The 13,307-nt window shown below is 37.8% G+C and overlaps 1 protein-coding gene across 1 annotated transcript; it reads left to right on the top strand.

Moving 5' to 3' along the window:
• Window positions 1-1,626: 1,626 nt before the first annotated feature.
• On the top strand, window positions 1,627-12,762 carry LOC139965070 (beclin-1-like). The gene is made up of 11 exons (XM_071967252.1): window positions 1,627-2,062; window positions 2,705-2,822; window positions 3,939-4,026; window positions 4,436-4,498; window positions 5,095-5,244; window positions 5,832-5,956; window positions 6,813-6,959; window positions 7,710-7,859; window positions 8,465-8,575; window positions 9,325-9,471; window positions 10,282-12,762. Exons 1-11 carry the CDS (start codon window positions 1,924-1,926, stop codon window positions 10,382-10,384), a joined length of 1,341 nt encoding a protein of 446 aa, XP_071823353.1. The 5' UTR covers window positions 1,627-1,923; the 3' UTR covers window positions 10,385-12,762.
• The last annotated feature ends 545 nt before the right edge of the window (window positions 12,763-13,307 follow it).

Raw genomic sequence — 13,307 nt, 5'->3', positions numbered from 1 at the left:
TTTAAACAATCACGCACAATACCAAACAACACGCACCATCACCGACACAACATCGGTACAGAAGCAAACCTTGAATTAATTTTCAGCCTTATTGAGATTCGAAGTCCAGTTATTTATCCCCACTCGTATAGCCTCACGCCCCACAATATGCTATTGAATACAACCCCATCTTCCATATGGCAGAAGGTTAGCGACACGAATGGAACGATTTAACTGGGGAATTTGTTTCTGTAGCATGTTTGGCATTTGCCATTGGGAAAGGTATTACTGTGATGATGATGCATATATCGTAATCATAATGTATACGCCGTTCGGCAGTAATCAAAATATGGTCTGTTAGTCAGTGTAGACGTTTTCATTAGGTATATGTTAGCTAACATTAATTGCTGACGCCTTGACCATTCATGGTGTCTCCAGGCTTCCGTATCATTATCATGTAAATGTTTAGATAAAGTTTGTCCAACTTTTGGTTTTTAAGTCCCACTCATACCGATCCTCCTTCGATGACGCGCTTCATCTGTCTCTACTCGACAAAGAGTTCACCAACTTCCTCCACATCCAAGTCACACACACACATACATACATACACATACAACCATCATCGACATAATATTTGAAGGAAAAAAAAGTATCTTAGTTTTTACATGGAAGCATTGGTATGTATACCATAAGGTCCAGACGCAGAACGTGCCACAGTTTAAGAACGCATACACTTAGAAAGTCAAATCTAAAACAAAAGGCGAATATGTAGACAATCCACTGACTAGCAGATCTCATTTAATTTGGTGATATGACCTTTAACCGATGACGACGTCATCACTTCGCGGAGACACATCGTCCTTTGCGCGCATAGGCATCCACACAAAAAGTCGATTTATTTTTGAACTTGTAGAGTTATAGACAATGTACGGTTGTGGCACAGCACTGAACACATAACCATTGAAAGTTACATTAATAATATAAAGAAAGGTGTTATTTCGTACACGTGTGCGATGGTTTCGCTGAATCGTAATGTTCTCAGTAATAGCCCCGCTGCAGTTTGTTTGACCTCTGACCGACCTATTTATCCTATAAAGTCATAGTCACTCAAAATTTCTTTGCGACTAGAAGTTTGTAACCCAATTTTCGCGTTAATTATGCACAACTTGACCTTTCACTTCTATAGACGGCGTGACATTCCAACGTATTACGTTTTTTTTTTTTAATTAAAGCGGTATGAACATTCAAAGTCTTGAATCGGGTAATGATATTTTCTGTCATTTAGTCCAAAAGTCAGTTTTTCGCTTTTGAGGACTTTTGATCTCTGACCTAATAACATCATAGCTCACCTAACTCACGGCATCATACTAGCCCTGAATCAAAAGTGATGTATTATGGGGCAGCAGCATGATCATAGAAGTAGCTAGCTACAATTTATCACCCTCGATGCCTTTACGATTGAGATTATTATTGATACCAACACATAGCTGTATCTTCATACCAGGGGTACAAGGGCATGAACACTAGTTACTGTACCAGCTATGAGTATCCGCTGAAATAACACGCACCAACTATGGAGGGCCATGTAACTTGATACACCGCTGTTTATGTTGTTTATGTTTTCCTGATCTAGCGTTTTTCATGATTGCACAGTGGTAACGTCATAGCATCTAATCAGAGCTTAATCAGCCTAAAAACTGGATGAAAGAAGTTTTTTTGCATGTGCCTAGACCTACAACTTGGAAGACCGTCGTCCGAAAATCCTAATGCCATTGGTGTAACCTCATAATTTAGCTAGCAAATTATCAGGGCATACCAATGTGAAGTTAGGAACATCACTACGAACCCGGTTTATTTACATTGACGGCCTTATTGTAGCCGGCTAGCCTAGCTACACTTGTAGGTTAGGCTATACCAAGCCTAACGTTAGACTGTATCGCAGAGATGGCAGGAAGCTCGAGTGTGGAATCAAGAGGCGTAGCAACAAGCCAAATTAATTTCTTGTGCCAGCGATGTTCTCAACCGCTTCAATTGGATCAGTCATTTTCATCCCTAGATAGTCGGACATATGATGACTTAACAGGTATAGTAGCCTAACCCAGAATAAGGTTCTCTTAATTGTAAAATGTAACATCATCAAGTTTAGCCTAGGCATAACTGTTATTTGCAATGTTAGCCATATTTATTCCTTCTTTCAGTTTCACACAACTTACACAAGCTACACCTAAAAGCTTATGGCCTAAGCTATTTGTTTCTGTATATGCAGAGGCCTTTCACATGTTTGATGTTGAAACTGTTTGAAAGTTATATGACAAACTATGCAAGTTATTTTTGACATTTTATCGACAACATTTTGACAATACTTGTAATTTTATTAAATATTTCGGCCAGTATTGTTTTGTAAAGTGGTGCATGATCTTCCATTATAGAAGATAGGTATGCTCTCATAGGCTAAAATAAGGTAGTGAGCATTGGTTATGTGTCTGTTTTCACTGTCTGCTTAAAATTAAATGTACTGATAAGAATCTCTAAATAGAACTGTCAACGTCCTATAAAATTTGAAAAATTTACAAAATGTACAATTCAGCCTGTGTGCCACCAACAAGCAAAAACCAGCCCTGTGCATGCCATACTGTTCTTTGTGTGTTAACGTAACAATGGTGACGCATCGTAAACACGCCAACAAATGCTTCAGATATGTGTCTTGTTTTTGTTATCTTTCCAGCTCCTCTCTTATCTGGGTCGGGTTCAGCATCCCCGTTATCACAAGAGACCAGTAACCAAGGTGTCTTTGAGGTATATAAAGATAGTGCTATCTCTCATAAAGAAGTCTTGGCACCAAAGTAAGCACTTTTTCCATTGTATTAGGCATTTGTATTCCAATTTCTTTTATATTTAATCACCATGGACTGATAAACAAAAACATGAATACTTGAATTTTAATGAGCACTTTTGATTATGAAATTTGATATAGTGTGAATATATTCCTTTATAGCTGTATTGACAGTCTCTGGATTTAGAATTTCATGAAAATCTACACTTCTCTGCATATTATTTTCCTCTGTGGTACAATCATTAAAATCAAGGAATAGAATAAAAAGAGCATTACTAAACTTTTATGATGACATTCTTTGCTGTTTCCAGATGCAATATACAAAACATTTTCAGAATTGAAAATTGGTATCTCAGTATTTAAAAAAAATAATATAAGGATATGGTTTTGACATGGAGAGGCAGGAAATTTGCATTAATTTCGTTGAGCAAAAACAAAGCCAATCAACTTCACCCCCCAAAATATTCCTTTAATTGACTATCATTCTATGGGTGAACCAAAAAGAAACTAATAAAAATAGAAAACTTTCACAGACAGAAGTTCTTTCTAGTGGTCTATTGCCAATGAAATTGCAAATGTAAGGTTGTCCAGGATGTAATTGAATTAAGCAGCCGCAGTGCGCTTTCACAAGATATGAGGTGTCATCAGCCTTGAGGATGTTGCCCTAAAATAGGCTAGAGAGTCAAAAAATGGTCAGTCACTCATGAATGTTCAAACTTGAACAATTAGTGTACAGTTGCTCTTAAAGAATTTTCCATCCCTGACTGAGACATTATTTCTTGAAGTTAAACAGTCTTCATTGTTTGTGAAAAATTCTTGGATGAAAGAACTACCAGAAACTTTTAGAATTTTCTATCACACTCATTTTTTTGAGATGACGCAAATTATGATCTTTAAGCTATCTCGTTTTACCCTTGGTTTAAGCACAGTTTTAAAATTTTATGAAGTTGTTTTTTATGATGTTATAGAAGTTAACCTAGAACCTACTAAGTTCTCCTTCTGGCTCTGGTACAGTATTTCAGTATTGAGTTAGAGAAAGAGGTTTTTGTCACCTGCTCTTACAAACTCAAAATTATTCACGCTTCTATCTCTTGAATTCTGCCTTTTAATTATCCCTTCCATTTAGTTCATCGACTCAGGACAGCAGCCAGGGCTTTATGATGGTTGGTGAAACAGCTACCAGCAAAATGGACTCATTTGTCCACAGAATCAAGGTAAACCCTCTAATTCCTTCTATAAAAAGAATTGTCATCTCTTATCCTATACATCTATCTGTATCAAGGTTATTATAGAAAGTGTCAATTTAAATCCTCTATAATTGTTAGTTTTGTTTAGTCGTAGTGAAACCCAATGGCTAGGAATTCAATTCTATCGAGAAAACAAACTTGTCATTGGTAATGTCTATACAAAATTTTACTGGTCATTTACGTGGTGATTCGACCTCAACATGAATTTACTCATCATCAAACTTTTCTTAATAAAATGCTATTAAACAAAATAAGTAGTTTACAAACATCCAGTTCTTCATACATACCAGAGTGGGTTTCCTGCGTTGGATTATTTTACGGTTGTTTTAATTCATTCTGAATTGGGTTTTTTTCTCCCATCTTCTTTCTTCGGTAGGTAGCTGCCCAGTTGTTTGATATAATGTCTGGGAACACAGATATCGATCATCCACTCTGTGAGGTAGGATATTCAAAGAACTTTTGTCAATCATGTTGTTGGATGTGATTTATTTGAAACTTCCTATTTTGTGTTGAAGCTTTACATGATTCTTGACCAACACCATTTGATATTCATACATGAATGAGTTCTCCATTTTGTTCCGTTCCTGATTAACCCAGTCAGCAGCTGTTTCAGTACATCTAACTCAAACTATAACATCATTCTAACCAAACAAGATTATATTAACAGATGAATTATCATCTGTTTTGTTCTGTTCTTGATTACTCAGTCAGTAGTAGCAGTTTTCAGTACATTTCACTCAAAATATTTTGTGTCCCACAAATTTAGTATCTTAAAAAAAAAACCTTTTTGTTCTCATAAAATTGCAAACCTGTAGCATTGCCTAATAAGATCATTTCTGGGGCAGGAGTCTTGTCACTTGATGTAAAGGATTGTGATTTTATTTATAATTTTCCGTTCATCTTTGCCAATGGTGATCGCACTGTACCGCCTGATGAAAGCATAGTTGACACTGAGGTAAATGTCATATATATGTTTACTGTAATCCAATGCAAATCAAGGCAGGCTCAGAAATTACCGTTTGCCTTGTATCACAGGAGTGCACAACATTATTACTGAACCAACTAGACCAGCAGTATCGAATCGTGGAGGAAGATTGTAAGTTGTACCGACAAGCCCTGGATCATCTCAATGAAGAGGCGGTAGATGACAAAGAAGAAACAGAACTACACCATGAACTTGAGAAGGTAAAGCCAAAGTTCCCGAAAGCCTGAAGCTTAAAGCAGAATTTGTTTATCTTCCAAAGGCTTGCTACAGTGGGTTCTACATGGTCGATACCGTCTCACAAATATCGATATCGTTAGTTCGTTGAGAAGCAAAGTAAACCAGTGTGCCCTCTTGGTGACCTTGAAAATTCATTTTGGATTCTGATTGACTTTTCTCTAGCATATTTAGAGGCAAGAGTAATAATCTTTAAGTATTCATCTATGAATAAACCATTAGCTCTCAGTATTGTGAAGACAGACTCATAGAGTTAGGGAGATCTCTTGCAGGGCTGAACCAGCAGGTGTGTCATGTTAATTACTTATTGGTCGGGTTATAAATGTACTTTTGAAAATACTGTGCAGCAATTTGAAAGTGTGAATTTTGTTTCGTATTACAATATTGGAAATGCTAAGATTTCTGTGTTTGTCACACCTGCTATGCTTATTTGCATTTTGTGACACAAATTTGACCGTTTTTGATAGCATATAATAGTCATTTCTGCAACCAGATAAGTTAGTTCCTATCTAATAAAACAATGGTTTTCACATCCCCCCCCCCCTCCCCACAGTTGCGGCTACAGGAATCAGACCTCATCAAGCAACTGGAGGCGCTTGAGGAGGAGAGAAAAGAAATAGCGGAAGAGACCAAGACTTACAAGAGTGATCTAAAACAATTAGAGCTGGAAGAGAAAAGGTTTGCCAGATTAAAGCATATTAATCGCATTTTGTTTGGAAAATTGATCGATTTGATAAATCTCATCAAAACTAAGATTACAATTTGATCAAAACTCAGTTACCGACCTAAACTCTATCGGCGAAATGAAAAGTTTTAATCAGCAAATAATCACTGTGATTGTTTTCAAGTTTTCAACATCACATCATCACCCAGACGCTATTCTTGCATTTTTTTTAATATTAATATCACCAGCTAAGTGCTGGATACGTCAGTTGGTGGTAGAGCACAAAAGTACTGGTTGTGCAGAAAATATAAGAACTTAGTGGTAAATACCCTCATGATACTGGGTAAAGACCAAGTCAAGAACACAGGATTGGTAATAGTAAGAGTAGGTAACAGGGAGCTTTCACTGCCAGTGACAGAGATGTTGCTGTCACAAGAGATATGTTTTCAGTATTGTTAACTAACTTGTAGCTCCCAGCCTCCCTGTGACAGGCCAGAGATATTGCTGTCACAGAACAGAATCAAGTTTGGAAAGAAAGAACTAAGATAGGTTGTCAGTATGGTTAACATGAGTTGTAGCTTCCAGCCTCCCTGTGACAGGCCAGAGATGTTGCTGTCACAGAACAGAATCAGGTTTGGAAGAGAGACCTAAGATAGGTTGTCAGTATGGTTAACATGAGTTGTAGCTCCCAGTGACAGACCAGGGATGTTGCTGTCACAAGTACAGGGTGGTATTGTAGTTGTTGCATCTGCAGCATTTGCCTTGATTTTCTACTTGTGACTTATTTACTGTGATCAAAAACTGGATGTCAATTGATTTTTAATAGCTTTCTGTTTTTTATTTCACCCCCCCCCCCCATCCATTTCCCAGCTATTGGAAAAACTACACAGCTCAGAAACAGCAGCTTTTGAACTTCCAGGAGGAGCAGAGAAGTGTAGACAACCAATTAAGATATGCACAGACTCAGCTAGACAGATTACGAAAGACAAATGTATTTAACGCAACATTCCATATCTGGTAAGTTTCAAGCAGAAGGATCCATATCTCTTGTATCAGATCAAGCAAATTCTATGCAAACCAATGGCTAAATTGCTACATGAATGTTGTAACAATGTGTGATGTAAATTTTGTACACCACCAAACCCTTAGTAGTTCATTATTTTAAAGATAAAACTCAACTTCAGAATACTTTTATGTCGTATCAGATACTACAGAGAGTAAAATACTGGTCAATTTTTGTTTGCCAAATTGCTTCACACATATAAAGGCAGGTATTGTACACCAAAAGGTTTTATTTATGATCAGGAAAATTCAGAAAACACAAATATATGATATGACATAAGCATGAAGATACGTTTATATTCTCAAAGTAACCAAAAAAAAACACAAAAAAGTTACTGTTGCTCAGATTGCTGTTTAACAATAAATATAACAGAATAAAATATTAATGTCATAAATGCTGAAGGAAATTATTTCATTTGTATTTCTTAGAATTTTCTGAATAACTGTATTTCTATATGTTTGGGGTAAGATGTGAGGAATTCTTTAAAAAATGTCTATGTAGGAAGGAGTGGCGGTTCTCGTGATCGTTCATTTTCCTCGACATCCCGACAAAACTTGGTTTCTTGCAGCAGCACTTGCAACTGGCACGTTGCAATGAAAATAATTAATAAAAAAAAATTATGTCAATTAGGTACTGCATAAAAAAATATTTTGTGAACATTTCATAATACAAGACAATTTTTTCCCTTTATGATATGCTGCTAGGCACAACGGTCACTTTGGAACCATCAATGGATTTCGTCTAGGTCGTCTTCCCAGTGTACCAGTCGAATGGAACGAAATTAATGCGGCTTGGGGTCAGACAGTCCTTCTACTTCATTCACTAGCTCATAAGATGAACTTTAAATTCCAAAGGTTAGTACAGGCGTGAGCTTTTTCCGCGAATTCGCGGAATATCCGTGATTTCTTTTCTACCTTGGCGACAAATCTATTATCCTAACACACTGTAGCATTAGCAAACTGGAGCCTATACCGCAATTTTTGCAAAGTTCTGTGATTTTGTTTTTACCCCAGGCTCATCCCTGTTAGTATTACCTAATCCCGTGGCATTATACACCAAGCCTTTCGGGTTTTTTACTTTTAACGATCGCTCGTCTGTTTTTCTTTGTCCCCTAATATCCTTAATAGTCAAAGTTTATCGGTCACTCAATATGCTGGAAGTTCAACAACCATTTAACTGACACTTGTACACAAAATGGCAAATAAAAACTCACCCTATAACAGGCTCTGCTAATTTTTTGCAGTGGTGTTGGTGACTGTTATAACAGTTAAGTTTTATTAATTTGGTGTTAATTTTAGGCCTGACTTTTGGGTAAGAGGAGGTCCTTACTACTTCTGGTAGCTTTACTAATCAAGTCATTCAAACACTGTTACCAAGGCAACTAACCTCTGCAAGGCACTGTAATACCGTTGGTTCAAATAGTGTACACTCTCTCTCTCTGTGATAATCTCCTTTGTAGGTATCGGCTGGTTCCACTGGGTAATCATTCTTTCATCGAATGTCTCAACGAGAAATCAAAGCAGCTACCGCTGTATGGCACTGGTGGGTTCAGGTTCTTCTGGGACACAAAGTAAGTTTGATTATAAAAATTATGTCATTTCCTTACTTCTCTTCTAAGAGATGTCACATAATGAAATGGACATGTATACATAAATGATCTATTTTAATATCTCACAACATTTAGAATGGGATAAATTGAAATAAACTGAATCAGTTATGAATAATTGGGTAATGTGTTTATATGCAATTGGTGATTCAATTAAAAAGCTTCCCAAAAAAAAATCATATTTCCAAATACAGGGATGTGCCCACGCTGGGCGGCCCCGCCCAGCACTTAAAATTACCGCCCAGCACTGTCTTAAAAATCGTGAATCCCGCCCAGCACTATTTTCATCTAAAATCCTGACATTCCTAACAATATATTCAACATAAATTGGGCCTAGCCTATGCCAAAATCATACAGACTCTTTGAAACAAACTAATAACTTTTACCAGGTACGTAATATATTTCTCTAAAAAACAAAAAAATTAAGAAATGTAAATTGTTAGCAAATCTAGTACTTGTGTATGTGCTTGAAAAGCTACACAAGTGCCAGCATTTGGCATCTGAGCACCTTAAAAAATCGAAATAAATAGAACCCTCCCCCAGGACGGCGATCAGTATACCCGGCACTCATGAAATCCTGGGCACATCCCTGCAAATATAGAGGGTTTTTTTATCAGTACTCAAATGTATGCAAACTACCTCATGAAACATCGAATTACAACACAGACATCATCGCATGGGGTCATCTCGTTCTCGTTCATTTCATCTCGCAGGGTCGATCAAGCGATGGTAGCTTTCTTGGATTGTCTTCAGCAATTCGAGGAGGAAATCGAAAGAGGAGACAGCAGCTTCCGTCTGCCTTACAAGATCGCCAACGGAAAAATTGAAGATCCTAACACGAATAAGTCTTACTCGATCAAGTGAGTTATAGTTGCATACATATAGTTGCATGTAAGTAATTTGTACGTAAGTGATTTGTACATAGTGATTAATGTTTGTTCTAAACTGTCACACACCCTCTTAATATGCTGCTTGGGAGTTGGAGGGGGTCAAATAAGTCTTACTATAGCAAATGAGTTATAGTTGCATACAGTATGTAAGTGGTTTGTACGTAAGTAATTTGTACACAAGTGATTTGTACTAACGTGATTTGTACGTAAGTGTTTGTACTTAAGTGATTTGTCCCAATTGTCCGTAAGTATTTGTTCTAAAGTGTCACCAATCCTGTCAATATGCTGCTTGATAGTTGGGGATGTTCTATTTTTTTATTTATAACTTTATACTTTATTTATACTTTACCCCTAACATGTTTTCAGTTTACATGCTATCTGAACAACCACATGGGTTTTTAATGCTCTCATGTCACATGATCAACTCAGATTTTCATTGTTGTCAAGCTCTTGAAGGTGTCCCAAAAAAAAATCAGAATATTACTTTCGAGTGATATGGACAAGTTTTAGTCATGATCTGTAGAGATTAAAACAAAAAAGAACTTCCAAGTTATAAGTATAATTCTGACGTCATGTTGCAACGTTTTAACCCAGATGTTAGTGCAAATATTTGGTCATGACAGTGCAGTTTTTTCACAAGTACTGATAACCATTTTTCTCTTGGCCAAGACGGTGCTAGTAGCTGATAACAATTAGCTCTACAAATTAATGGTAGAGACATGCAGTGGGCTTCTTTTTTTTATATTATGATTATTAATTTTTTATTTTGCTTTTGTACAGAATACAATTTAATTCTGAAGAACAGTGGACAAAAGCACTGAAGTTTATGCTTACCAATCTCAAGTGGGCTCTTGCGTGGGTTGCCTCGCAGTTCACCAACTGACACCGACATGATGCGAGAAACCTTGCCTAACATGGAACTATCCATGAACTAAAGGCCTAACCAGATGCTGATAATGTTGGAGGTTAAGTCAAGGTGTAGTGTGGGTAGGAACGTCTGTCCACCTTCATTAGATTCCTGATCCGAACCTGTTATGGAGTCAACTTTCTCTCGCAGTTTTTAAATTGCTGCAAATCGTGTTGAGCAGTTTTCTATGAACATGTGCTACTCAGTTTGTGAAATGTGGTTCCTGTCCATTTATAAACTCGCTGATTTTTAGAAACAACTTCATTAGCTACACATGCCCTGCTGTGATGTTGAGCATGGTTACATTCAGTAGTTGAAATAAGGTGGCCAGATACGGGGTTACACTTGTCAGTGTCCGTATGGGGGAAGTTAAGTGGCAGGTCCACTAGCGGGGAATGGGAGCGAGAATGATATCTTTGCCTTTCTGAATATTTATCGAAGAGAAGGAACCATCATCACATGGATACTGGGAAAAATAAGCCACTATAATGCTTCCCTTACCCGATGGGGCTCATTAAACCAATATGTAATGATTGCATAAATTTTGCCATGTTTTACATGTTTAAGGTGGTTTTTAAAGTTTGACGAAATATTGCATGAACTCATGGAAAGTTACCCACGTCATCTTTAAATGGGTGTGAAGACTGCCGCAAAAAGAAACGTCTAATGCCGGTAATCTGACCTAGTTTCGAATGAGGTGAAACAGAAGTGTTAGACACCACCATCAATCCCAGAAAATACACACACAGCTTGCTACCGTCGGTCGTTACTTGCTACCGTCGGTAATTAGACACTAGTGTACAGTCAGTACATACAGCTGCGGTCAATACCCACAGCACAGTGTTCAAACGATACAGCGATGGACATCTCAGGTCCAGCTAAAGGTAACAAGGTATCATTACTGTCTGCATTTTGCAGCGACAAGAGAAAAACTTCACTTGCAAGCAATGGAAAGTGAACTTGTTTTGGGCGAGTCTTCAATGCCTTTAATGAACTCTCAAGTTGGTCCTACAGAGACAGCGTCTTGCAACAATCAGCAAGCTTCAAAGTCTATTTTAATATGTTCCCATGCAGTATGCATTGTAATGGTCTCCTATAGTCTAGCAGCATGAATTTAGAGGCTGGGTTTTCTGTATCAACTCGATTCAGTGGCTTAGGGAGGTACTTTTGAGTGAAGGGGGGGGCTGAAGACTGATGGCCGGCCTGGGGGAGGGGTGTAAGGGGAGGGGGTGTCCCCCTCCCCTTTTGGAATGTTTTTGCATTTCCAGGTGGCCTCAGATGCAATTTGGTGCAATACAGCACACTTCAACACCCACTCCATTTTGAAAATAATTTTGCATTTTCACCTGGCCTTAGATGCAATTTGGTGTTCCAAATGAGATTTTTATCATTTATTGAGAAATGAAAAAGGGGTTTTCTGGCTTGCGAAGCGGGGGAGTGGAATGATACTTCCTCCCCCCCCATATTTTTCACTGGGGGGCTGGCGCCCCCAGCCCCCCGGTTCCTACGCCCTTAACTCGATTGTAGTAAAGACCTAAATTCATCTTTTCACAACATCCTAGTCTGAGTGGGTCAGTTTCTTGTTGAGAATCTGTAGTCTTGTCTGCAGGTTCAAGCAGAGCAGACTGGTATAATTTTTTTAAATGTGCAATGAAAATAGAATTTTGTAGTGTATCACTATTCCCTTCTGTCGTGTTTCAATATCAGATTACATTGTATTATATTAAATGAATCTATATGTAGAAATTATGAGATAACCACTATTCATTCCAAAAAAAGCATATCAAGTTCTGTTGTTGAAAATTTGATCATAAATAAGGAGAAGCTAGCATTTACTTTAGCATCGGTTAAATCATCGTCTCGAGTGCCTGCCTAACATTTTTGAAAGCTGATGCACTGCATGTTGCAACGTTTCATTTCTAACCTCATCAAATAGCATCATTTGTCTCTGTTTGTTTCCATTCCATTTGTTTAAAATTGCAGCTGCAAGGTCGAGGCCTACCTTTGTAGATTAGTAACTGTCTCAGTGAGGAGAGATGCGCCACAGGAGGCAGTTAGCATTGGACGATAATGGCCCATCGTTGGTCTTGCTAGCATAGTGTCTTGAATATAGCAAAAGCTTACATAGTAAATGCACGTACCTCAGTGTAAAAACAATCTTCAGTCTTGTTTTAGACTTCAATAAAATCTTGATCGACTCTTTTACAACTACGATTGCATTTGTCTTGGAGGTTAGTCATCCAGTTATCACCCAGTGTCACAACTGTTTTTATTGCCTAAAAATGCTTCCTTATTATTGATGATAAACTTTTGTTACTCTGAGAAGATTGAAGAAAGAAGAGCTGTAAAACCTAGTGGTTTCTTCCTTAGTTTTGTATTTCTTTATTTAAAATAAGGATCTTACATCCACTTGAATCTGTTCTTCTAAGATGAACCCCCTCCCTCCCCCCTTCCTTGCTGCCAATCTTTGTCCATGTTTGTACATTGGATGCTGAGATGGCAGGGGTGTAAAAGAGGCCTAGGGAACAGAGAGTATGGAAACTGTCACATCAGGTTTCTTTCGTAATACATCAACATCAACAGAATTTTTTTTTTTAGTGTCGGGGAGGTAGGAGCCATGGGGATAAAGTTTCCAAATCTCCATCATTTACATCCTCTCCTAACCTGTGGCATAATTAGACATCTTTATCTTTTAGCGGGGGGTGAGGGGGATGGGGGTTACATTCACACAAGCCTAACCTGCACCTGCACCATTGCCAGTAAGGAGTGTGGGTTAATCTGGCATCAGTTTCCTGGGGGAGGGGAGACAGATGTTTTAAATCAGGCCATATTTTAGATGAATGTAAGTAAAAATGAAAATGCATGTGGTGTACCATGTATACATGACCTAATATAAGGA

This window comes from Apostichopus japonicus, chromosome 23 (genome assembly GCF_037975245.1).
Source record: "Apostichopus japonicus isolate 1M-3 chromosome 23, ASM3797524v1, whole genome shotgun sequence".
Taxonomy (NCBI): Eukaryota; Metazoa; Echinodermata; class Holothuroidea; order Aspidochirotida; family Stichopodidae; genus Apostichopus; species Apostichopus japonicus.
Note: the sequence above shows the minus strand (reverse complement) of the source record. Positions and strands in the feature narration are given on the sequence as shown.

Coding starts and splice junctions, on each gene's coding strand:
- LOC139965070 (XM_071967252.1), top strand. CDS start 1,924: ATGGCAGGAAGCTCGAGTGTGGAATCAAGAGGCGTAGCAACAAGCCAA. Junction 4,499..5,094: donor TCGATCATCCACTCTGTGAG/GTAGGATATTCA, acceptor CTTGTATCACAG/GAGTGCACAACATTATTACT. Junction 5,957..6,812: donor TTAGAGCTGGAAGAGAAAAG/GTTTGCCAGATT, acceptor TCCATTTCCCAG/CTATTGGAAAAACTACACAG.